The sequence below is a fragment of the Osmerus eperlanus genome, chromosome 14 (assembly GCF_963692335.1).
Source record: "Osmerus eperlanus chromosome 14, fOsmEpe2.1, whole genome shotgun sequence".
Taxonomy (NCBI): domain Eukaryota; kingdom Metazoa; phylum Chordata; class Actinopteri; order Osmeriformes; family Osmeridae; genus Osmerus; species Osmerus eperlanus.
The window spans coordinates 8431722-8459034 of record NC_085031.1 but is presented as its reverse complement, the minus strand read 5'-3'; the positions used below and the strand labels follow the sequence as shown (position 1 = coordinate 8459034).

The 27313-nt window shown below is 46.7% G+C and overlaps 1 protein-coding gene across 1 annotated transcript; it reads right to left on the bottom strand.

Annotated features, from left to right (window-relative positions):
* Positions 1-9144: 9144 nt before the first annotated feature.
* LOC134033774 (paired box protein Pax-5-like) lies at positions 9145-27196 on the bottom strand. The gene is given in 14 exon segments (XM_062478054.1): positions 9145-9227; positions 9580-9584; positions 10160-10240; positions 10799-10892; positions 13151-13252; positions 15546-15675; positions 20030-20044; positions 21040-21086; positions 21089-21121; positions 24963-25088; positions 26177-26200; positions 26203-26223; positions 26226-26239; positions 27013-27196. Coding segments are annotated over 14 exon segments (861 nt in total). The 5' UTR covers positions 27099-27196.
* Between the last annotated feature and the right edge of the window lie 117 nt (positions 27197-27313).

Sequence of the window (27313 nt, the reverse complement as noted above, 5' to 3'; positions counted from 1 at the left end):
GAGGGGTAGAATGAAATGGGATGTAGAGGTATTTCTGTTGTTGAGAGAAGTCAAAGGGGTGAGGAGGAGTGAAGGAATGAACAAGGAGTTGATGTTTAGGAGAGGACAGAGGGAGAAGGAAGAGTAGAAGGATGAGACTTCATGTTGTGGTGGAACTTGGTAGTTATGTTTGTATGTGTGCTGTCATGTCTTCCAGTGCTGCAGCAGACAAGGTTAAGAGTTTAGGCCTCCTTACACTGCTCCTCTCTCAGAACTGACAGATCACACAGACATTCCTGCAGACAGACACACAAGTCCCAGCACAGTCACACAGACATTTCCTGGGCCTGAATATGCATAAACACATAAACTTCCCTACTCTCAATCATCACTACCTATCCTCTTCTTTTCTTTTCTTAATTGTTTGTCTTACTTTTCTCTTTCTTCCATTATTCTCTCTCTCTTTATTCCCCCTCTCACTTTTTGTCTCTCTCTCTCTCTCTCTCTCTCTCTCTCTCTCTCTCTCTCTCTCTCACTCTCTCTCACACTCTCTCACACTCTCTCCAACTCCCTCTCTCTCTCTCTCTCTCTCTCTCTCTCTCTCTCTGTATCTCTGTCTCCCTCCACCCCTCTTTCTTTCTCACTCCATCCCTCCTCTAATTGGCCTCTGCTAGGTTAGCTCAGACAGCCCCATTCATCATAAGCTGATCCGGGGAGACAAACCCTCTGGGAGAGGAGGAGAAACGGAGCGAGGGAGAGACTGAGCGAGGGAGAGAAGGAGTCGAACAGGAGGGCAAGAGGCCCCGCCGCCTGTCAGCTCACTCTCCTTCTCTTTTTTCCTCCCTCTCTCTTTTTCTTCTGGGCTCATGGATGTCAGTTTTACCAAAGTGGGATGGAAGAGGGAGGGAGCAAGTGAAGGAGGGAGGAGGGAGGGAGAGAGGCTGGGAAATGTAGACACATTAGTTAGGCTATTAGTTCAACAAGCTGCTTCTATGGCTGTCAGTAGTGTAACACAGACACACACACTCACACTATGCTGACGTTTGACATTTGTTACATGTAGTACGGCTGAGAGGGAGAGAATCTGAGTGACGGACTGAGAGAAAAAGGGAAGAACGCTGTGGAACCACACGACTCCTCATGTGCTTCCAGGGGCTGTAATGAGTGTAACGCAGCATATAAACTCTCTGCACATGTCTCTCATCATTACTGCTGTACACTGTCACTGAGCAGAGCTTCTCTGGAACGGTGTGTGTGTGTTTCAATGAAAGGATGTGAGTCCGACAGAGAGTGTATGAATGGGAGTGTAGTGAAAGACTGTGTGTATGAGGGTGCGCGTGGTAAAGGGCACTGGGAAGCATGTTAATACAGTCTATAAGGACCAAAGGTCACATATGAAAAGGTCACAACATCTCTTCATTCACTCCTTTCTTCATCTCTCATCTCTCTCTCCAAGGATCCCAGTAGTTTAACCTTCTTTGATGCCTCAATAACCACCACCACACTGCTGCTCTTTCCTCCTTACTTCACCAAACTAATTACTGTGTACACTGTTCTTCTGCTCCCTTGATTTTCTCTCTCTCTCGTTCTCTCCCTCTGTTCTTCGCACTCTCTTCTCGCCTTCTCTCCCACCCTCAAATAATCTTTTGCCCTCCCATCACTTTCTCTACCCTCTTCTCCTCTCCTTCATCTCTCTTCCTCCTCCTCCTCCTCCTCCTCTTCTTCACTAATCAGCCGGCCCAATTACCCAGCATCCCCAGCAGCTCTCTCCCTACCAGGGCTCTGGAGGGCCAAAAAGCTCCAGTGCTGAATGACGTTAATTTGTGTGGCTTTTTGCCCTCCATAACTACCTCTGTTGTCTGTCGCTGCCCAGACCTCGCAGGAGGAGGAGAGGTAAAGAAGGAGCGGTAGAGGAGGAGGTAGCGGAGGGATAGTCAGTTGTGTGTGGTAAATGACGGAATGAGGAGTGTAGAGGGAGGGTAGAAGGCAAGGGGGTGTCAAACAGAACTCTTGTGTTCACTGAGTAACTTTTGACACTTGACCCCTGAGCCTTGTGGATGATCTGCTGAAGTCAGGAGGGTGAGGAATGTTCTAGAACAGTCTGGATACTCCCCTTCGTCGTATTGAATACCTGAGTCTTTCACTGACAAGCGTACACTAGGGACTTAAGCCAGCTTGGAAAGCACAAATATTATAGCATACACATATACACACTTACTCACTCACACACGCACACACACACACACACTCACACACACACACACACACACACACACACACACACAGCCCTGCCATGCGGTCCTGGGTGGCCCTGGGCACACACCCAAGTCATGGCCGGGGCAGTCTGTGTCTCAAGCTTGGTGCTGGCTGTTTTCCGTGTGTATGGCATGTCGTATCCTTGTCGGTGCTTGTGTTCCATTATCACCCTCCCCCGTTTCTGCTCCCTCCTGGACTGGGCCTCCAGCCAAGAGCGCTGTGCTGGGACACTCCATTCAGCCAGGTCAGGGGGGAGGAGGGGGGAAGAGGAGGGGGAGGGGCAGTGATGCTCCATTCACCCAAGCTTGGGGGGGAGGCGGGTGATGTCCCCTCCAGGCCACCAGATGAGAGTATTCACCCATGAGGGCGATAGTGATCTGGGGCTGGGCTGAAACCTGTGTTTGCTCTCTCTGGAGGGTCTGGATATGTTGCCCTGGATATGGAGGGTATGTGGCTGCTGACTGTGAACAACATAATAGAGCCTTACATACTAGAGCCCTAAATACTAGAGCCCTACATACTAGAGCCCTACATACGACATTATAGAGGCCTACTAGAAACCAACATAATACATTGGAGTGCCTTACATGCAAGAGACCCTCAGTCAACTCTGGAGTTATTAGTACCCCTGGCTGATGAAGATGAATAAAAATGTCCCTGTACTTACTGTAAGTTGCTCTGGATAAGAGCATCTGCTAAATGACTAAATGTAAAAAAAGGTTTTAAAAAATCATCTAATTGTGTGTGCCACAATTATTGGCACCCTTAGAAATTCTTATGAACGGAACATAACTGAAGTATTTTTCCATTAATATTAGACTTTATAGGGTTTAGGAACTTACAAACAGTAATCCATGACTTCCTGTTTTACAGGCATATATAGATGAGGTGAGACAGGTAAAAATATTCCCTTATTCATACATCAACATATATCCTAAACACATCCTAATCAATACTGGACACAAACTCAAATAAGAATGCTCTCCTGCATTACATGTAGAGGTGCCAATAATTGTGACACACATGGTTTATTAAAATATGTATATTTATTGATGACAAAAAAATAATTCTCAAAATAAATTTACTTTAATTGAAGGTTGGATTGTTCTCATATTTTTCAATGTGACATTAAGCTGAATTACTAAAAGGTGATACACTTTATTAACACACATTTCCCAGGGATTCCAATAATTCCGGAGGTAACTGTGTGTAGACCAAAATTTACATTTACATTTAGCAGACACTCTTATCCAGAGCGACTTACAGTATGTACAGGGACATTCCCCCCAAAGCAAGTAGGGTGAAGTGCCTTGCCCAAGGACTCAACGTCATTTGGCACGGCTGGGAATTGAATTGAGAATCTTCAGATTACTAGCCCGACTCCCTCACCGCTCACCCATCTGACTCTATGCTACATCTAGAGCCCTATACACTACAATATCGAGACCTACATACCAGACCCTTACATACATGTTAGAGCCCTACAAACTACATGATAGATAATTACATACTACATTAGACAACCACTTGTGCTACATATGAAACTGCAAACACACTAAAAACGACATAGAGTACTGCATAAAGTGTGTGTGTGCAGAGGAGTGTGCGTGCAGAAGATGCAAGTACGGACACTGAACCTTTGAACTTCAAAAAAATTACTTTTATTCTGAAGAACCAATAAAATTATGGCCAGTATTTACAAATAATGACTTGTTAGCTTCACATTACAAGTACATACATAATAATTCACCAACAACACTCACCCTGGAGGACTGAGGGAACACACACAGAGCATGGAGAGGCATCCAATAAACTGCAATTTCATTTTTCACAGTAATCCCAGAAAAGAAAATTAATTATAATATTAACAGCAATAACATAAGTATAAAAATAACCATATCAAAGTCACTGTTAATTTCCAGTTCTCATAAACAAACTTTTTTGTCACAATTTTGAACAAACAAAAGAAAATAACGAAAGGGAAATCAAGTGATATGATATCTTTGGCAAATTTGCACTGCAGTAAAATACATTCAAATATTAAGACAACACACAACTCGCACAGAGAAAAACACCAAGTTTGTTTGCAACTACTAGAAAATTTAATAAAAAACATACACATTTTCTTTAAAGAACCATTTATTTCATTTCTCTTGTTGTAAGTCCCACCTTCCTGAAGGTTGAAGGCATTTCTTATTGTCTGTCATTTCTGTAGTTATTTTAGATGTTTGTGTAGATGTTTTTTTTTGTATACGATTTCTGGGATTTTCTCTTCGACAGAAGAAAAAAGTAGTCCAATATTTGAAACCCGATTTATATTTGCATTTGTCTCAGCAGTCTTCTGTTATATAAATTGCTATTAACACGCCAGAGCAGGAGTAGAAACAATAACAACTGTAAGAGGTTGACAGACACAGGAGCTCCAGATTGAACACTAAAGGCCACAGTTAGGTGAAAATTATGTCCTCCACTTTGATTGATTTATTTTGACGAGAAAGTTGGGTAAATCATGTACCCCTCCCCCACCCCCTTCACTGATTAAATCATCTGTTATTGTAATGTCTCCTCTGTATACTGCAGTGGTTACTGTGTTCAGATGACACACAACTGAAATACAGCCACACAAGGCATCAAAGATGGTGTAACCAACAATAATATAGATTTTCTTAGATTTTGGTAACATGGATTTTCATTGGTTTCCTATTTGTAGTGGAAGATTTATTGTAATACAAATCGCTACTGTTGTATTTAAGAGTTTAATTATTCCTGAACATGTATTGATTCAGTAACATGGACAGTCAGAGACTACAAAACACACAATTCAATTTGACATTTACAGACGTACAGATTCCTGTAGCGCTGTAAAATACTGACAGTGTGGCGGTGATTACTTGAAGTGTTCTAAAAGGCCTGGTTGAATGTAATCAGACCAGTATGAATATGAACTGCTTGGCAAAAAGACTGTGAGCCATCTTGCCATTGAAATGACCTCCCATCATATCTCAAAGCGGTCTGCTACTAAATTTTATTCCTACCTCTGCACAATTTCTGAATTACATTTGAACATAATGTCTGAATGGAAAAATGACTGAGAGAGAAAGGTATAGAAAGAGAAAAAGAGAAAGGGATTAATACATCTGAATGGGAAACCACCAGAAAGACAGGAATTTTTTGAAGGTCACAGGACTGGGATCAATTGGGCAGTGTTTGTATCTCTAATCCAGAGGTTGTGGATCTGAGAGTAGAGGGGGAACCAGGGGAAAGACGACTGTGAGATATGATGAGATTAGGGATGAGGGAGTAGGGAGAGGGAGGGGGGAGGGGGAGAAAAAGCCCAGTAAGGTTTTGATGGCACAGCAGGTCTGTCCTTCCCAGGGGAATGGGGGTGTACTGCTCCACAGAGGACAAAGGGAGGATGTTTGTATGTATGTGTGTGTGTGTGTGTGTGTGGGTACACGTGGCCCCTACCCACTGAGCTACAGTACCACCCACAATGACAGCCATTCCTTTTGCTGTGCTCAATGTCACGGCTGTCAATCAGAATGTCTTTCAGCCTATGGGAATCCTTGTTCTCTCCCTATCAACCAATAAGGTTGAAGCCATGGAAAGGCAAGCTGTTTGACACATGAATGCATAGGAGGATGGTACTGCCTCTAGGCGGGGACTAATCGTGTTTTAACTACCGTAAGGGACTAATGCAAGGGACTAAAGCAAAAACAAAAGAAAACTCTGGCAAGGAATATCTAAATAAGATTGCATATCAAGACATGCACACTTTTTCAAAAACAATGAAAGTTGAGTTAAATTCAGAAATTCACCCAACAGGATCCTTGGCTGTGTTATTTTTGGATGATTGATTTAGCTGTCACACTGACTCCTCCACTCTATGTGTGTAGATACTTTTAAAGTTACAAAGTTTGTTGCTTTCAGTATTTTAGTCAAGAGTCCATGTTTAGATTTCCTGGCTCATTTGTTAGTTAGAGTCCATTGGTCCTTGAAATGATGGTCTTAACCCTTGACCCTGTGGTGGCCCTAGTAGGGGTTTGGTGGGGCTGTGTGAGTGGGGGCCAGTGGGAATACCTTGTTTTTGTGATATGCTGTCAGAGGGCTTTTTTTATATAAAACTGAAGGCACTGTCCTTGTTTATCTGCTGGTGAGGGTCAGCTCATTTAATGCCTCAAAATTGAGAAGAGAGAGAGAGAGAGAGAGAGAGAGAGAGAGAGAGAGGGGGAGAGAGGGAGAGCGGGAGAGAGGGAGAGAGAGAGAGAGAGAGAGAGAGAGAGAGAGAGAGAGAGAGAGAGAGGGGGAGAGAGGGAGAGCGGGAGAGGAGGGAGAGAGAGAGAGAGAGAGAGAGAGAGAGAGAGAGAGAGAGAGAGAGAGAGAGAGAGAGAGAGAGAGAGAGAGAGAGAGGGGGGGGGGGAGGGAGGGAGGTGAGAAAGGGAGTGGGAAAGAGAGAGAGAGGGAGTGAGAAAGAGAGAGATGGATTGAGAGACAAAAAAAAGAGAAAGGGAAAGGAAAGAGAAGGGGAGAGAGAGAGAAATAAGGGCTCCTCTCGGGGAGAGAACCTTGTTAAAAATGTTCTTTTAGAGTTGCACACACACAACTTTTAAGGTCTAAAAATGTTAAAGGATCCATTCTATTACTATATTACAACCCAGAACAACAAACAAAGATTTGTAAAAACTAACAGCTTTGTTAAGTAGTCATAGTAGGCTATATGTTAATATATCTATATGTATTTGTATCTCGCACGTTTTGGTGCCCCCCAACCTGTTAGCCTGAAACTAGAAACCGTAGAAAGAGCCTTCTACAGTCAGCCACACATGGTATCAAACATAATAGACCAACAAAAAAAACGGAAACACTCGTAGCTAAAACATCACACAATTTTCTTTTTTTTTCTTTTTATATACTTCGATGCTAAAAATCTAAATTCAAATATTAAATAATTGGGAAATTGGGTATTTGATATCAAGACTTTCTCTTCCTCATAATGGAGAATACTATACAAATTTCAACAGGAAGTAAGACAGGAAGTGGGTATTTAGGCAGGAGGTTTGGAAGAAAAGTTATCCTCTGGGTAGGATCTCCTTACACCAATTCTAATATTAACAGTTTGGAGGGAAATATAGAACTGACCTTAGATCAGAATTTAAGGCCAACCTCCCCCCCTCCTTTCTATGTAGTTATGGGTAAGGCCTCGACCCTGGTGTCATGCATTGTCACAGCGCAGAACATAACGGAGAACAAAAAATGTATTTTTTTCTTTTTTGTGTGAAGTGTGAAGGGAGATAATTATCTATCTCTAAACAGTACAAGGAAAAGCACTCGAAAAGGGAGAAATAAACGTTTGTGGTTTTTGTTTAGTTTTTCTTCAAAATTAAACTCTTGTAGAAGGTGATTGAGTCTCATTGTGCTTTTGTCGTTGGTCAGCCGGTCCACTATGGGTCCATCTTTGGGGAGGTTCGAGAGAGAGAGGGCACCAGAGCTACTTCCTGTTGCTTCATTAGCATTGGCAGTCTATATTCACGCCACATAAACGACACAGAATACCGCAATAATCTTGCATCATACAAAACAAAAATTCATTCGGAAATGTTGAAGTTGAATTTTACATAATTCTACTACTGCTTCAACTCTGCTCGACTATAACAGTGTGACAAGGAGACGCTGTAACAAGCGTGCACTTCATCTTCACCACCATCATTGTCATTGTTACCATCATCTTCCTCTAAACACAGCAAAAGAAAAAAAATATTGTTTTCAAATATATTACTCTGTCTCTTCTCCTTTTTATAAATAGCTCTTTTAGCACTTCCCTATACAACAACAGTCAGGCCTGGCACATGTTGAGAGCAGAATCTGTCTGTTGACTACTGATACTGACAGTGAGCTGTGTGCTTTACTGAACGGACTGTCTGGAAGTGTGTCCATGCCACCAGGCATGCCGGTGTGTGGTAGGACACAGAGTAACTTGGGCCAGGTGTTCTGTACCACCTAGCCAAACTGTGGTTAGAATGATGAGGCTGGGCACTCCACCCAGGATGTCTTCACACAGCGACAATGTCTGGCTGCGTCATAAAGCAGGGCAGCCTAATTATTACGTACTTCCATTTGGAATTGGTGTTCTTGCATGCGTTTGACATTCCAGTGATGTCACAATTATGTGATGTCATCACAATGACAGATCGTAGTGGTATGATTGGTTCTCCCCCGAGCGATTCGTATCAGATTGTCTTTACATCCCCAGTTGACTGACTGCATATACAAGACTTCAAAACAGAGGTCAAACATTCACAAAATCTCAGGTTGGAGAAGGAAATGGTGGAATGTACATAAAGATTGATAAGGAAGCGCTGGGGAGTGATTGTAAAGAGGGATTTGGCCATAAACACAGTAACATCACCCAGTCACAGCACTATTGTTATTATGAAGGTTCGTAGAACACTAACACACATTGGGTGAAAGAGCAACAGTAATGTAATGAGTTGTGGGGAAGTGAACACTAAACATCTGAGCCTTAACAGGGTGCGCTGTTTTGGTGGAGAGTGCCAGGACCCCATGATTCAACTCCGGCTATGATGGTTCTCAGCCTGTCATAAAGTTGTTCATAAAGATTTGTAACAGCTTCATAGTGAGTCCTAGCTGTTGGACAAGAAGGTGGAATAGCAGGGTAATGGTTTTCCTGCTGTGTGTCTCAGCAAGGCTGGGATTGGTTGGGTTGAGTGTCAATCAAAGAAAAGTCTAAACTTTACTGACAAAAAGCAGATGGTAGTCAGCTCCTCTTCATCATCGTCCTCGTCCTCCTCTTCCTCTTGTCGGTAGGCAGGCTAGTATTGGACAGTGCTGGTGCTATCTCTCCTTCTCTCCTTCCTCCGTCATCCACCCTTTCTCTTCGGGGAGGGGGGGTCAGTGGCGGTCGTAGGCGGAGGCTGTTGCCGTGGCAGCAGGCCCTGCCCCCCGGGACGCGGCACTGTAGTAATATGGCGACCCTGGAGCAACACAGGAAACTCAGATGAACACACACACACAGCCGTGATATAATGATCTCAAGACCAGAGATGTGGAGAAGTCATGATAATGAAGGGATGAAATCAAGAGCAGGATGATAGATGAACCATAAAAGGGAAAAGAGAGGATCATTACTGAGGACATTGTGGAGAGACAGAAAAAAACACTTCTACAGACAGAAACACTTAAAGACAGAGAGAAACAACACTTCCAGACAGAACAACGGTTACAGACAGAAACACTTAAAAACAGACAGAAACAAAGTCAAACTCACTTAGGAAAGACCTACTCTTCTGACCCTCCCATAGGTGATTCACCTATGTATATCAGTACCAGTGCTCACAGCCTGAGCTGACTACCTCACACACACACACACACACACACACACACACACACACACGCACACACACACACATTGGAAGGGCAGTGATACTGTAAGCTGACAGAGAGAACAGCTTTACTGGTACTGATCCCACAGGTCTATTCTCCCCAAGAGGAGGTCAACTCAATACTGTAACCTTGTCCACCCACCCCCCATACTGATGAACACTCATACAACACCCACACACTCTTTTTCTCCAGTACCTGTCCGTTTCACATCCATCCATTAACCTGTTTGTGTGTGTGCGAGTGTGTGTGTGTGTGTGACAGGTCTGTGGTGCCCTCCTCAGCTAATCCGCACGACTGGCAGGATAAAGACACCACAGCTAAAGATCTCTGACATACCACTGACAGACCCCCGTTCTCTGACAGACAGGCTCACTTTTCTCTCTCTCTTGCGGTCTTGCTCTTCTCTCTCTCTCTCTCTCTCTCTCTCTCTCCTCTCTCTCTCTCTCTCTCTCTCTCTCTCTCTCTCTTTCCACCCATCTCGTCTGTTTGTGAAGCCATCCTCTCGCCTGTCTATCAGACCTACCTTGCATCTGTCCTGCCTGGCTGGTGAAAAATGCTGGAGGAGCAGCCGATCTCTGTCCCCAGAGAAGACCCCATAGTCCTGCTGGAACACTGGAACACAACACAGGGACAGTTAGAGAATCTGACCTCTGACCCCCTGGCATTGACCCTGCCCACCCATAGTCCTGCTGGAATACTGGGGCACAGCACAGTACAGTTCGAGGGAGCCTCTGAACTCTGAGCCCTGGCCATGACTTGCTACTCTTCAGAATAAGATATGGTTAGGATAGGGGTATTTTGTGGCTCACCGGGTAGAGCGCGTACCACGGAGGCTAAGGCCTTACCACAGTGGCCAGGTTTGATTCCAGCCAAGGCCATTTCCTGTATGTTCTCCCCTCTTTCTCTTCCTACATTTCCTGTCACTATCACACTGAAACTGAAAAAATCTTGAAAACAAAAAAAGGAATACAATCTGGTTGGATTGTCAGGATATGATTCTAGATCTGTCAACTTAGCCCCTATCTCCAGTACTGGGGTCCTGTGCTGTCCTAGGCCCCTGTTTAATGTTTAGCAGAGAATGATGATGACAGTATATACGATGAGTGTAGAGGATGTTCAGAAGCCTGTAAGGATCAGGGGTGAGGGGATATGAGAGATAGACATGGTTACCTAACAGGCTGGATTGGGGAATCTCCAGGAGTCATTGTATGTCGAATACTGAGGGTGGGAATACGGACTTCCAGAAAAATCTCCTCCTGAAAGACACAGAAACAGCAAGAAAAGGGTCAACATATGGAGATGATTGTATAACTGGACCACATAGATTCCTCAGAGATGTCTCCAAACACAGCTGTTGATTTAGCACAAAAGCCCAAGAAGCTGTGCGTTATGAGGGAATAAATAATCAACCCGATATACTATTTTACTACTGCAAACTACATTGCCTGCAGTACCTGGAACTTGTTTCAAAGAGTTGGTTATTATATTTGGTTTAACTGAGGCTTGTGTACAACATCTTATTGGTACAGTATTGAGCTCTCTCTCTCTCTCTTCCTCTGATTTTCAGGTTCTGTAGTACACCCCTCCCATAGCCTCTTATGTCAAAACAACATTCTTCTCTTTTCTTCTTTTCATTTCTTCTCTCTCTCTCTCTCTCTCTCTCTCTCTCTCTCTCTCTCTCTCCTCTCTCTCTCTCTCTCTCTCTCTCTCTCTCTCTCTGTGTCTCTCTTTCTCTCTCTCTCTCTTTATCTCTCTCTCTCTCTCTGTGTGTCTCTCTTTCTTTTCATGCCTCTCAGTCACAGACCCTGACGCCCCCCCACCCGCCATTCCTCCTTCCCTCCCCCTCCCTCCCTCCCTCCCTCCCTCCCTCCGTCTCTCTCTCTCTCTCTCTCTCTCTCTCTCTCTCTCTCTCTCTCTCTCTCTCTCTCTCTCTCTCTCTCTCTCTCTTGTTCTGTCGGTTCTGCCTCACTGATTCTCTACACCCCCTCTGAGTGTCAGCCCCCTGCTGGAGACAAAGGAGGGGGGAGGGGGGGGAGACAGAAAGGTGAAGAAGGAAGATAGAGCAGCAGAAGAGTTTGCTTGCTTGATGAAAGGGTGATATTAGAGAGAACAGAAGAAAAGAGGATTATTTGCTGGAACAGAGTTAAGACACCGTAACAGACCCCAGGAGTACATGTGGTCTTAAATTCACTAGATAGTATGACTGTAAAGTACACACATAAGTAGACCGTATGGCTCTACATGTCCACACAGTAACTAAATACTTTGAATGTATACGTCCACAAAGTGGAAACACATTCAAACTTTAAGTTGAAACGTAATATGTGGGGAAGCTGATCTAGGTAGGCGTGTTAGTTAGACAGTGTGGGGGCTAGGAGGGTTTATTGTGTGTCATTGTTTAAGTTGTGTGTTATTGTTTGTGACGCGTGTAGATGTTCATTGAGTGTGCATTTTTCTTTTCACGTTTGAGTGTGTGTCTGTTCTGTTCATGTTCTACACTGTTGTCTGCATTCTCTTAATTCAGTGTGTGTGTGTGTGTGATGTGTGTGTGCATGCGTATGTTTGTGTGTTCAGAGTGCGTCTGTCAGGTGGGGTCGGAAGGCGGTTTCCATGGCGTCCCAGGGTGCTAACATCCTCCCCTTGTCATTGCCGCGGTGACGGCAGTGTGTCAGGTTGTTTAGGAGACGAGGGGGAAGGAGAGGAGGGGGGGGGGGTCCCCCCGTGCGGAGCTCTATGTCAAGGTCGCACACACTGTCAAATGCACACAACACACACACACGTATACTTTGAAAAACACACATGCTGTTAAGCAGTCAAGCACACAGGCACACGTACAGTACACACACACACACACCCAAACATGCTGTCAAACCGGGGTACAGGCTGGGGTGAGAGCAAGGGGACAGGGTTACCCATCTTTAGACAAGCTGTTCCTACAAGTCCACAGAGAGATGTGTGTGTGTGTGTGTGTGTGTGAGGGGGGGGGATGTGACAGCAAGGGACTGAGAAGACACTATCTCGCTGCATTAATCTTTCTCTTCTCTTCTTCCCTCCTGCTCGTGTTTGTTTTTGACTATTTCACTCCACACTGACCACTCTACTGTAGATCTCCCTGAGGTATCTGTGTGTGTGTGTGTGTGTGTGTGTGTGCCCCAGGATTGAAACACAAAGCTGTGTAAAAAGCAGAGTGGAAAGGAATGAATGAATTAGTCGTGGGTCACTGGTGATTCTCATTAAAAACAAATTACTAATGTTGAGAAGGGACAGCTGTGATACTGTGACTGGGCTCTAATTATACACACACACACAGACACACACACACACACACACATCACCCCCCTGGGAGTGCTGTCAGCCTAGCAGACAGGGGGGAAAAGGAAGTGGCAAAGACAAGTGCAGCCCCCTAACACACACATACTGTACACACACAAAAGGAAAAGAAATAGTGGTAGACAGAGTAAGAAATCTCACGGAGTGTGTGTGGGTGTGGGGGTGTGTTTGTGTGGATACTCACCAGGTACCATACTTGTTAGTGAGGGGGTAGAGTAGCTGCCCTGTCCTGTTGGAGGAACATGTGGGGGGTATCCCGGTAGAGTGGTACCGGCCAGGTCCCGACCTGCACACACACACACACACGCACACACACACACACGCACACACACACAGATAATAACCACAGGTTAGCAGTATATAGCCAGATATGTTCTTATCTCCCCATTTCCTCTCCTCATATCTCTCAATACACTCCTCCTTCTCTCCTTTCTTATTACTTCTGCTCCCTGTCTCCGTCTCTCCTTCGTTTTCTCTGTCAGTCTGTTGCTAGGATTTATAACTGCATTAGACTACATGACAGTGTGTCAGCCGAAATCATTTCTCTGTGTTTGCAGCGCTCGACAGTCGGAGACGAGAAGAGAGACCCGTCCATTCATCATCATCATCACTTACGTACACACACACACACACACACACACACCCACACACACGCGCGCACACATTTATCATCATCATAAAGGACTCGTTCACTAACACCATCAATCCCACTCATTTCCCCTCCACTTAGCTCGCACTAACTGACTGAGAAGAGAGGGAGGAGAAAGGCAGAGCTGAGGGGAGGGGAGGGGAGAGGGGCGGAGGGGAGATGGGGGGAGAGGGGACAGGAGGAGAGGGGTAGAAGGCAGAGAAGAGGAGAGCTCTGGACTGTGTTGATATGAACAGCATTGGCGATGCAGGGTGAACAGCAAAGGGCACTGTTTCTTCCTCATAGTCCTCCATCCACCTCCCCTCTCACCCCCACCTTCTCCTCCCTCCATCCACCTCGCCTCTCCCCTCTCACCCCCACCTTCTCCTCCCTCAGTCCACCTCGCCTCTCCCCTCTCACCCCCACCTTCTCCTCCCTCCATCCACCTCGCCTCTCCCCTCTCACCCCCACCTTCTCCTCCCTCCATCCACCTCCCCTCTCACCCCCACCTTCTCCTCCCTCCATCCACCTCCCCTCTCACCCCCACCTTCTCCTCCCTCCATCCACCTCGCCTCTTCCCTCTCACCCCGCACCTCTTTTTTCCTCCACCCACCTCCCCTCTAAAGTTTTTCTCTGCGTTGGATGCAACACTGAGGCATTAGTCCAGACGGGCTACTCATCCTCTCTGGGTCAATGAGCAGGGCACAGGAGAGGGGGAGGAGAGGAGAGAGGGAGCGAGGGAGGACAGGGAGAGATGGAGTCTCTACAACCTAACTTAGAGGGGGCAGACAGGGCCAGATCCTCTGAGGTGCGTGTGTGTGTGTGTGTGTGCATGTCTGTTCATGTTTCTGTTCACCATAGCCTTTTCAAGTGTTTTTCTCTCTCTCAATCTCTCTCTCTTTCTCTCTCTTCTTCCCTCTTTCTTTCGATCTCATTCCCTCTCTGACTCACAGTAACATGCAGATTGGATTTGTGAAACATGAGTTTTGTGGAGTATGGGTGTGTGTGGGGGTGTGTGTGTGTGTATATGTGCTTTCATCCTCTAGAGGGCACTACTCAGACATAATTAAGCTACACAGACTCTTTAGAGAGAGACTGGCAGAGAATAAATATGCAAATGATATTCATACATATAAAGGTATGTGTGTGTGTGTGCGTGTGCGTGTGCGTGTGTGTGTGTGTGTGTGTGTGTGTGTGTGTGTGTGTGCGTGTGCGTATGCATACATAAGAGAAAATGGAAATATCCCTCTTTTTCTCTCGGTGTGGCCAGGTAATATTCCTTTGAGGCAACAAGCAAAAACCTCATTCCCAGGTTCCCAGGTTCCCAGGGCTATGATTGTGTCATTAGAGGTTGGAACATGGAGGCCTTGTCCGAACACTCCCTGAGCTCTCTTAATTAACCCACACCTCTCCCAGCGCCTCGAAACACCAAAGAAAGCAGAGAGAGAGAGGCAAGGATGGAGAGAGGGGATGAAAAGATACCCGCCAGGCTCTTCTTTCAGGAGTAGCTGGACCCGGAGTAATTCAGACTGTTTCATAATATTAGATGTACAGACTGTGGGATATAGAAAGTATGGTGTAACGTGTAGGACATAGGGTGTAGGGTGTAGGGAGAAGGACATAGGGAGTAGGGTATAGGGAGTAAGGAGTAGGACATAGGGAGTAGGGTATAGGGAGTAAGGAGTAGGACATAGGGAGTAGGGTATAGGGAGTAGGGTATAGGGAGTAAGGAGTAGGACATAGGGAGTAGGGTGTAGGGAGTAAGGAGTAGGACATAGGGAGTAGGGTATAGGGTATAGGGAGTAAGGAGTAGGACATAGGGAGTAGGGTGTGAGGATCAGGAGGTGTGTTCTAGGGAGAGGAGGGAATGTAGGTCCTTTACCAAGTGGGCGTGCTTTTTGTGGGTGTGTCAAACATGGGTGTGTCTTCGTATATTGTGGTCGTATCTTACCTGGTACCAGCGGATAGGACTGGGGACCTGCAACACTGGCTCCTATCTCCGCTCCTGTTGCAGTATTGGTCAAACTGCTCTTCATCTCCTCCAATCCCCCTGCTAGAGAGGCCATGGAGTAATCTGATGACTAGAGAGAGCGAGACAGAGAGACAGAGAGTTTACTTAAGTAATGCGGTTGAGGTGGAGGAGGGGAGTGTTCCACCAGCACGTGTTAAACCTCTAATATTCTGCTATAAATCCCATATGGACCCTTATCATATTCCAACGTGTCAATACAGAGTTACAGGATGTGCAGTAAACACACTTACACACAAACGCACACATAGACACACACATGCACACATTCACACACTTCCAGTGGAGAGGTTATTGATCTGTTGACAAAGGCAGGGATTTACTGTACATCCAGGCCAGAGTCTATAACCACAGGATCAGGGTTCTCTACACCCACACACACACACACTGATCTCCTAGGTACAGTAAAGATAACACAAAGCCTCCTGCCTTCCTGTACGACAACAATAAAACCTGTGATCATTGAGACACACAAACACACACGCACACACACACACACACACACACACACAGATAAGAGTCTGGCAGAAAACCTATCCACAGACCCTTTCCTATAAATGTAAGAAATGAAGAGATCGGGGAAGAGAATGAGGGATGGATGAAAGAGAGACAAAGACTGAAAAGAAGGCAGGACGTCAGGTACCAGAAGTATTTAATCAGTTCAGAAGAACTGTATAATTGTATAATCAGATGTACTGTCAAACAGACTCAGCAAAGGTCCTGGGAATTTGTTGCCATTTATTTTCATTCAGTCTTGTCTTACAGTATTCTGGCCAATCTCCTTTCCTCTCATCATGAAATGCACAGACGTGATGGATAGAAAGTGTCCCTCACCTGTGTCTGACCCCACAGACACACACACACACACACACATCCCTCCTCATCAGGTGCTGGCTCACTAGGTCTATCTAGGTGTACCAGAGGTATAAATGGTTTAGAGTGATTGTGGTCATCAGGATGACAGTGATGAGCAACTAGAGATGGAATGTATTGGACTATGGATTTTCCCTCATGATACGTAGTCATTGACTGCTCTCTCTCTTCTCTCTCTCTCTCCCTCTTGTCTATCTATCTCTGTATCTCTCTCTCTCTCTCTCTCTCTCTCTCTCTCTCTCTCTCTCTCTCTCTCTCTCTCTCCCTCTCTGTGTACCAATGACAGCAATCAGAACTTTGGTTGATGCACTGAGAATTACACACTGAGCCCTTAAATAGTCCTGTGTGTGTCATTGTGTGTGTATGTTACTTTAATATGTGTGTGCTTAGGTGTGTGTTCATGTGTGCTCACTGACCTCTTAAACACCCTTGTGCTTGTACTCAACACAACCACTGGACTGTGACCTGCCCAATAAGGGCTTACACTAACTGTCTCTCTTTCTTTCTTTCTCTCTCTCCCCCCTCTCCCCCTTCACTTGCTCTATCTCTGTTTCTTTCTCTTTCTTTGCCTCTCTCTACCTTCTCCCTTCCACTCTCTCCTCCCCCTTCTCTCTATCTCTCAATATCTCACTCCTGTCTCTCTCCTATTCTCTTTCAGTTTAAACAACTTTCCCCCTCATTGCTCAACCCCCAATTGTCATGTAGTCTCCTAATATGTCCATGTAAGATGTGTGTGTGTGTCAGTGAAGGGCGGGGAGAGGCAGAGAGGGGGAGAGATGGAGGGAGGAAGGAGGTTAGAAAAGGGGGCTGGTCGACTAGAAGGTAATTGGCGATGATGAAGTTTGGCCGGCGACGGTGACAGGTTGCTAAGGAAGATGGATCATTCTCATTGTGGCCTGTAAATGTTGTCAATTCCAGCTCTCATAGTGCCATCAGCCTTGATCAGGGACGAGAGAAGAGGCCCATCTGGGACAGAAAGGAGAAGAGAGAGGAGGAGGGAGAGGAGAGGAAGACAGTTGAAAGGAGGACAGGAGGAGAAAGGAGAGGAGAGTTGAGAGGAGAAGAAGAGAGGAGAGAGGAGGAAGGGGGTAACGTTTAGCATGGTAGGAAGAGAAGAAATGGTAAGGAGGCAGGAGGATGGAAGTGAGAGTTTGCTGTATTCAACCGAGCATGGAAATCAAGTAAGCTTGTGTGAAATAACAAGCTTACAAAACCTTGGACAGTTTTACCCCTGATATTGATTTTAACAATATCAACAGGGGAGATTGTATAACAATGTTACCTCACCTCACACACACACACACATAAAATGTCCACTTTTCATATCTAAAACACACACACCCTTACACACACACACAGGTCAGATAGTACAGAGAAGGTTCAAGGCTGTAATCGTTTGGTCCAGATCTCACATCAATAACAGATGAGGGCTTAATCGGCCAACTGGCTCACACACACACACACACACCCACAAACACACATTCATTCTATCTTGGGCCTGCCGCTACAAGTTATTTGCATAATGGTATTTCCTACCTTTTCCATCCCCCATTCCATTCACAGTGCCATCACTCTCTCCCCCCTCTCTCTCTCTCTCCTCTCTCTCTCCATCTCTCTCCTCTCTCTCTCTCTCCTCTCTCTCTCTCCTCTCCTCTCTCTCTCTCTCCTCTCGACTCTCTCCTCCTTGTCCTCTCTCTCACTTCTCTCTCTCTCTCTCTCTCTCTCTCTCTCTCTCTCTCTCTCTCTCTATCTCTCTCTCTCTCTCTCTCTCTCTCTCTCTCTCTCTCTCTCGCTCTCTCTCTCCTCTCTCTCTCTCCTCTCTCTCTCTCTCTCTCTCTCTCTCTCTCTCCTCTCTCTCTCCTTCTCTCTCTCTCTCTCTCCTCTCTCTCTCTCTCTCTCTCTCTCTCTCTCTGTTCTGTCTCTCTCTCTTTTTCTCTTTGTCTCTATCTCTCTATCTCTATCTGTCTCTCTGTCTCTATCTATCTCTAGTCCTGGTAGAAAGACTAAAAACAAATACAGGTCTCACAGTGAACCACAAACCACAAAATAGAACCTAGACTGGTGGGAAGATATTTATCAATGCACAGACTGAGACTGGCAGTGGAGGGAAGATATTCAGGAGCGCTCACACCTTCAGTTTCCACCTCAATTAGCCATGACACATGCTGGGGAGAATACAACAGACATGACTAGATTAGAAGAAAGGGAGGAAGGAAGGTAGGAAGGGAGGGAGGGATGGAGGATGAATGAGGGAGGGGGAGCGAGTGGCAGCTCTGTCCCTCCTTGTCCAGCTGTCACACCCTCCCTTCCCAGTTCTCCTCTTGCCCCTCCCCCAGTTGGACACTAGGACCCTGGGGGTCTGGAGGGACGATCGGATCTGTGATGTATCACCTGGGTAATAGGAAGTGATTAAAGGGGAAATTCAAAATCACTACGCCTGACAGGCTCACACGCACACACACAACTAATTAATACTGTGACTTAATAGACCACAGAGACTGTGTTGTGAGAGAGAAGGCTGGCCAACAGAGAGGAGAGATCAGAGACTGGGCAACACTGCCACAGAGCCAAAGCATCCTCCCAGGGACCCTGGAGCCCTCTGCTAACACACTCTGTGTTCTTCATACGGTAACACAGACACACACGCTCACTCACACACAGCACCTCACACACACAAGCACCTCACACACACAAGCACCTCACACAACACACAAGCACCTCACACACACAAGCCCCAGGCCAGGTCCAAGTCCACCAGCAGTCTCTTAAAACGTGCCCCCATGACCCATGACCTCACCAAGACCTGTGACTTGCCAGTCACCAGTGTTCAATGTGTGTCTGTCAATCATTCTGTTTGGGAACTAAAAGTTTTCAGGCTGCAGTGGGAGACTGGGGAGGGGGGAGAGGAGAGGAGGAGAGGGCGGGTGACAGGAGGAGAGGAGTGTTGGGGAGAGTCTGACAGGAGGAGAGGGGAGAGGGGGAGACGCGAAGAGAGGGGGAGAGAAAGGACAAGGGTGCTACTGCCATCAGAGGCTTTGCCTTGTGTTTGAATGTGTCTGAAATTATGAGAGCGTTTGCATGGTGACACTGTGTGATGTGTCTGGATGGGCACAAGTGTGTATGTGTGCCCATCAAGTACACGCAGCAAAGTGTGTGTTTGTGAAAGGATGACATTGTGTTTATGCAGGTGCAGGAATGTGTGTCTGTTGTCCCACATGCAAGTATGTGTGTGTGACCCCACTGTGTCTTACAGAGTCTATGTGATGTGGAGGTTAACACCCTACCCTCACCCCTGACCTCTGACCCCTGGGCCTGGCTTGGGCCCTGACCTCAGCATTATGAGTATTATAGTGTTCTCTCGTAGGCTATAGAGCCTCGATAGCCAATCCCCATCGACCTCTCGGCCCCAAACACTAGACAGTGTGTGTGGGTCAGCTGGAGGAGATGGCTGTCAGTCCAGATGTCAGTCTGGGTCTTGGACTGGCCAAAGCTTCACCCTGCCCTGGTCAGACCAGGTCCTGTCCCGGTACAACCTCTAACCTCTCAGTCTAGAGAGCGATGCTGACAGAGCAGAAAAGAGCCCCTGCTAAGCACCTTCCTTGTCAAGGGTCTCATCTCCTCAGCTTCCTGTGAGGCCGTGAACTTCTGTGTCCAGCTTGAAAACATCCAGTGTTCTAAATCAGAATGTATAGAAAGCCCTGAACAAATGACCACTGAAACCCAGCGTCATCATGATTGTTAACATAAAACTCGGTTAGGATTGGTTGCTTTCCGTAAGCCCCTCCCTTTATTCCCACGATACATCAGCATACTGCCCGCTGAGTGTTCTATTGACATCCCTGAGCAGTAGGGAGGGAGGTCATATTGACGGACAGGTCCCAGACCCCTGCACCACTCATTACCTGGCAGTGTGGGAGAGGATGACGGAGAAGTCAATAGTGTCCCAGCTTGAGCTGCAATCAACTACACAGTCTGGTGTCGATGGATGTTCTGAGACCACAGCCTTCTGACGTTATTATCGGCTGACATGCACCTTTTCTTTATTTGCTGTTGTACAGCTCTATTGAATTCCTATTGTAGAAATAGAAATAATAGAAGTAAAGTGGTTTTGATATGGCAGGACAAGACGGGGCAGGGTAGGGTAGTGTGGGGCGAACAAGGCAGGACTTGGTAGAGCAAGGTAGGGTAGGGGGAAGGCAGGGGCGAGGCAGGGCAAGGCAAGGCAGGGCAGGGCAGGGCAGGGCAGGGCAAGGCAAGGCAGGGCAGGGCAGGGCAACAGACGGAGCACAAGCTTCAGGTGTTTCCGTCACACCCACGTCAGTCAGCTCAATGAGGTATGCTCGATTACATCTCCGATTTGCCTTAGACTTTGTGAGCATGACATAATCAAGTGCCCCTCAAGTATTTCAACCTGGATGCTGTTGCTATGCCACGCCCCTTACCTTGCCAGGGTCAGGGGTCAGGGAGAGGTCAGGGCTGCCAGGGGATTGGCCAGGAAAGTTGTCTGTCAGACAGGCGGTCCAATACCTCGATCTGCTGTTGCGAAGAAGAGCTCCCCTCTCATCTGCTTCCTGAGGAAGTCCCGGCCCCACCATGACCATTGGCCAGTGGAGAGTCCTGGATGCCTGTGGAGGGAGAGAAAGACAGGATGTCAGAGAGAAATAAAACACAGAATTATTAAGAGGGAGGGAGAGAAAAGGATGGAGTACAAACCTAAGGAATAAGAATGTAATGATCAAAAAGAGCTTAAGTGCTTTGTTTAAAAAGTCTCATCTTATCTTACAATGTGAAAAAGACCACTGCTGAATTACTACTGCTGTGACAGAGAGAGGGACAGGAGAGAGAAATAAGGGATGAAAATATTGTTAGAAAACCGGTTACGAGCTCAACACAAGGGATAGAGAGAGAGGATAAAAAGAGTTCTAGGATCGAGTGCCATATAAATGCAATCCATTATGTCTCTTTCTCACACACACAGGACACACGCACTCTCTCGCCATATGACTCCCGCTCCCCTCTCCTGGACAGAGTGTATGTCTGGCCGTGTCAGTGGGGTTGTGTGACTGAGCGCTGGTCCGTTATTGGAGCGCTGGGGGCTGAACAAGACAATTATAAGAACTCTGAAGAGTCGCAGCCCACAAATGATTAGAAAGAGGGAACGAAGAGAAAGATTAAAGAGAAAAAGGGATGAGGGTGAAAATCCCAGCTATAGACCCAATTCATCGTTCTCTCTCTCTCTCTCTCGTTCTCTCTCTCTGTCTCTCTGTCACTCTCTCTGTGTGTGTGAATGTACTTTTGTGAGGAGAAAGAGAAATGACAGACAGACAGAGAGGGTTATGGGGGAGAGGTGGAGGGTCTCCAAAAAATATCTTTCATTTGGGGCAAAGACATAGATCCATTTTAGCCAGGCTCAAGTGAGAGAGGGAAAGGGGGGGGGGCAGAGAGAGAGAGCGGTAGGATCCTCAGAAAAAGAAGAGAGAAAATTAGGAGGACGAGTCATGAGAAATACTTAGACAATATTGAATTTCTATTGAATCTACTGTACAGTATTACGTACGTACGTACGTAAAAATGACTAAATGTAAATGTAAGTACTCTTCAATGATGCAGTCAATTGGACACACACACTCATACATCACAGCTCACCTTAAAGCCTACAGACAAACCATTTCTTACGTTTTCTTACTTTGATTATAAAGTGTCCTTCACACACACACACCCAGTCAGGGAGTGTATGATCTGGGTGTCTAGTGACAGGAACCTCCTCTGGGAGATAAAGTCAGTATGATGTCTATGATGCTTTAGCTTGCCATCCCAAGGCGACCCTCCTAATCCCACTGGCCAGGCCTTCTGATGGAATTCAATTGATCAATCATGTAGCTCTGATGGCACCATTTCAGCCAGCTTATTGCTTTCTCTCTGTCCTTGTCTCTCCAACAGACACACACACACACTCACACAAACACTCACACACACACACACACACACTTGCACATCGTCATTTTCAAAGACTGACTCCAGCTTTCTAGAACAGAACACACACAAAAGACTGATGGAGGGATGAGAGAGAGAGATAGCAAGAGAGAGACAGAAGAACAAGTGGAGAAAGAGAGAGAGATAGTATCTTTTCTCAACCCCAGAATTTCTGTAATGACAGTATAAACATCAACCATTCATCATAATTACTGACGCAATATGACAATGCATTAAGAAACGTGTGTGTGTGTGTTGTGTGTGGCTGGATGGTTTGATATCCGGCTGGTCTCATTGTGTCCATGGCAGTGGTAAAGAAACTCATTGCCGTGACGGGTTAAATCCTATTCACTGTTGGGGGACACACACACACACACACACATGCGCATACACACAAGGCTGCTTCAATCTTGTAACGGCCTTCTGAGAAGGGAAAACTCTTCTCTTCCCTCTTTTTCAGAAGAGAACAAAACCAACAATGAACACATATTGTCCTCTCTTTTCTTCCCTTCTTCCCTCTCTTCCTACCTCACTTAGTCATCCTCTTCTTCTTTCTCTTTTTATCACACTCTCTGGAAACCGTTTCCTCATCAGAAAGCAAACAGGAGGTGAATCATAGTCAGACAGTGTATTTGTTTGTGTTTGTCTCCTATCTGAGTGTGAGTGAGACTGTGTGCGTGTGTGTGTGTGTGTGTGCCCATGGGGGTGGGACACCGCTGGCGGTGAATCTCTTTGCACTTGACATAGATTATCATACTGATGGGATGAGGGGTCGTAACTCTGACCCCATAGACTGAACCCTGTGTGTGTGTGTGTGTGTGTGTGTGTGTGTGTGTGTGTGTGTGTGTGTGTGTGTGTGTGTGTGTGGGTGCGTGTGTGTGTGTGTGCACCCTAAACTCCACTGATCAAAGGGCGGGGGCAAAGAGAAGAACACTGTGGGTTAAAAGTTCCTCCACCCTCTTCCTCCCCCCTCTCCTTCCTCCCCCTCCCCCTCCTCTATCCCCCTTTCTTTCTCTCTTTCTCTCAGCGCTTTTCTTTGGTAAGCCGTTCGGTGTCACGCTGGATGCACAGAGAGGTGAAAGGTCAACCTGCTGTTCTGGGAAAAGTCATGGTGGAAACCGAGGGGGACAGACACTAGTTCTACTCTTGCGTATGAAGTTTGGATGTAGCAGCGCCCAACCCCTCACTCACACACACACTCTCACTACCTCCCTGAAATCTCCCTTAAGAGTAGAGGTCTTAGATATAATGGGCCTTTCGGCCTCACAAGTCAAGTTCTCCCATTCACGCCCCCACCCCCCCACTTCCCCTTCCTCTGGGGGAGGTCAGAGGTCACCACAGAGCTTTACCCACACACACTCCTGCCCCCCCCACACCCCTTACACACCTCCCACCCTCCACCCCCAACTACCGGTCACGCCTTCCCCTGTTCCCCTGCACAGCTGCTGTATCCACACACACACACACACACACACACACACACCAGCAGGAGCCATGGTAATAGACGTTGTCATTAACATTGCTGTTAATGACACAATCAAACTCATCACAGAGCCAACGATGTCTAGTTATACACTCTCCTGTCCTCCTGTCCTCCTGTCATAGAAATACGCTGACTGGATCCCCACTCTCCTGTCCTGCCATAGATATACACCGACTAGATAGTCACTGACTAGACATCTGAAGTCCTATTGCCGTGATAACGTGAAGTGGGTCGTATCCAAGCAAAATTAAGTGAAACATTCAAGAAAATAGGGAAATGCAAGTGTGTGTGTTAGAGTGGGCCCAGCAGCGTTCTGTCAACCCCCCCTAGCTCCAACATCTGGTCCTGTGTCATTTACCATAGGAGACTGTCTCTGTGATGGCCTCACACACACACACTCAAACGTTGTCTCATTTACCTGAGTCAGACTGTCTGTGATGGCTTTTTAATGTCACCGACACAGCCTCACACACACACACACACATGCATTCACCCACTCACTCACTCATACATACGTGCAGACACACTAATGCGCAAACCTATGTTAATAAATGTAAGTGCACATTAGTACTAATGATCTATTGAAACACTGAAATCCAACTATTTTCTGTGATGTGCTTTACTGCCAAATAAGACAAACAAACAAATAAATACCCACACATATATACACACATACACACACATATGTCAACCATCCTGATGTCTAAGGCTTTTTCCATCTGTGCTTTTCTCACTATGGTCTGGAAAAGAGGGGGCCCAAAAATAGTCCTGTGTGTGTGTGTGTGTGTGTGCGAAAGAGAGAGAAAAAAAGAGAAAGAGAAGGCGATGAAGAAAGAGAAAGAGAGAGAGAGAGAGAGAGAGAGAGAGGAGAGAGAGAGAGAGAGATGAGAGGAGAGAGAGAGAGAGAGAGAGAGAGAGAGAGAGAGAGAGAGAGAGGATGAAAACCGTCCACCTGAGGATAAATATATTTGAGGGGAGTGTAACCCCCCCCCACACACACACACCCTTACCATCATCTCTTTTCCTCTTGCCAGCGTCAGCAGCTGAGCTTATTCCCAGAATGCCGCTGATGGAGTAGGAGGAGCCAGCCGAGTCGCTGGTTACTGCGGAGACCTGTGTGGCCGCGACGGAGGAGGCTGGTAACAGAGTTCAAAGGTCAGATGAGTCATTTAATGTGATTAGGAAGGACTTGTTAAGGCTGCAGGATTAGGGTTAGGTATCACACAGAGAGTTTGTGGGATTAGTCATCTCTACAGTATACAGAGTGTGTGGATCTATGACTCGTGGGACTCTCCTCTCTCTCTTCTCATCTATCTGTCTGCTCTGCCCCTCGAGGGAGCAAGCCACATATACCTGTCTCACACACACACACACACACACACACACTCTCTCTCTCTCACACACACACACACACACACTCTCTCTCACACACACACACACACACACACACTCTCTCACACACACACACACTGTAACCCTCCGATCTCCTATCAGTCCTCCTGTCAGTGGAGCTGGGTATGAGTGACAGATGGTGTCCCTGGAGGGCCAGAAAGGTGTGGAGACGTCCTAATCCCCTCTCCCCGCAGACAGCAAACACGACAAGACGGGAAAGGAAAGAAAGAGTGGAGAAAAAAGACGGACAAACCTCTGAGCGTCAGATAAAAGTCCTGTGCTGCCTGCTCTCATTCGCTAACGACGTAATGGATGCATATCCCTCCTTTTTCGACCCCTTCATTTTGAACCTCAATTATCAGATTTTCTTTCTCTTTCTCTCTTTTGCTCTCCAAATCTGAATGTTCAATTTTCCGCCTGAGACTTGGATCCTTTTATCTGTGTAATCTTAGTGAAGTGTGTGTGTGTGTGGGGGGGGGGGGGGGAGCAGTGTGTGTGAAATTAATTTAGATTAAGTGAAGAAATGTGATTATGAAGATCTGACAGACACCGAAACACAATCCACTGGAAAGAGAGGAGATGAAGAGGGCAGGAGAGAGAGGAACACCGAGGGAGGGAGAGGAAGAGAGAGGAAGAGAGAGGGAGGGAGAGGAAGAGAGAGGCAGAGAGGGAGGTCAGGAGAGAGAGGACGAGGTCCTTGCATTTTTTTTATTCCTTGAGCGTTTTACACAATACCAGGGTATGTCGCTGGCAATGTAACATTCCCAGGGTATGTTACTGACAATGTAACATTACCATGGTACATTCCTGACAGTATAACAGAGTTGCTCACCTAGGTTGTGAGCAGAGATTGGACTGTCTGGCCTGGTGGCTGCTGGACTTAGTCCGAATGATCCTGGAGGAGAGAAGAACAAAGTATATGAGTGTGTGTGTGTGTGTGTGTGTGTGTGTGTGTGTGCGTGCGAGCGCGTGTATGTGAGAGAGAGAGAGAGAGAGGAGAGAGAGAGAGAGAGAGAGAGAGAGAGAGAGAGAGAGAGAGAGAGAGAGAGAGAGAGAGAGAGAGAGATAGCAAGAGAGACAGATAGATAGATAGATAGAGAGAGAGAGAGAGAGAGAGAGAGAGAGAGAGAGAGAGAGAGAGAGAGAGAGAGAGAGACGAACAAGTGACAGAGAAAACATGACCATCGTCAGAACGTGTGTGTGTGTGTGTGTGTGTGAAGTGGCTAGGCAGGTTGACATGGCAGAGGGGCCACACACTTCCTGCTTGGCTGCTCAAGCACACCTCTCTTCCCTTTTCCTCTCCTCTCCTCCCCCTCCCTCCCTCCCCCTCCCTCCCTCCCTCCTGCGCCTCCCTCCGCTCCTGTGCTCAGGGGAAGGGTTGTCATTGTACCATCGTGTTGAACCACTGAGCTGCAGCCTCTTATAAATATGGAGGCTGGGGCCTCGTTGCTATTCTCTACTCCTCACTAGCCTCCACTACGTCCTTTCTCTCTCTCACACACACACTCTCCTAGACACGCACACACTTACTGACACATCTCGGAAACACATAATCGCACGCGCACAAAAACGGACACGCCCACTCAGACGCACTCTCTAACACACACATGCTTTTACACACACACACACACACCCCCACACGCACACACACACAAACTCTATTCTCACCTGTTGATGGAGCTGACGCTGGGCACGCTGTCGTTGTCACACACGCGGTCGGCCAGCAGCCGATCCCGAATCTCCCAGGCAAACATGGTGGGGTTTTGGCGTTTGTAATCGGCGATCTTGTCGACCACTTTGGGTGTAGCAACCTTTGGTTTGGATCCCCCAATCACCCCCGGGCGGATACTGCCTGTCTCATGAGTACCTGTCAATCAAGCCATGGGGATACACCGTTGGTTGAAGAGAGAGCTGGACTGAGTGTGGCATGTTTCTGGGTTAGAACAGTGCTGGCGTGTCTCCTTCAACT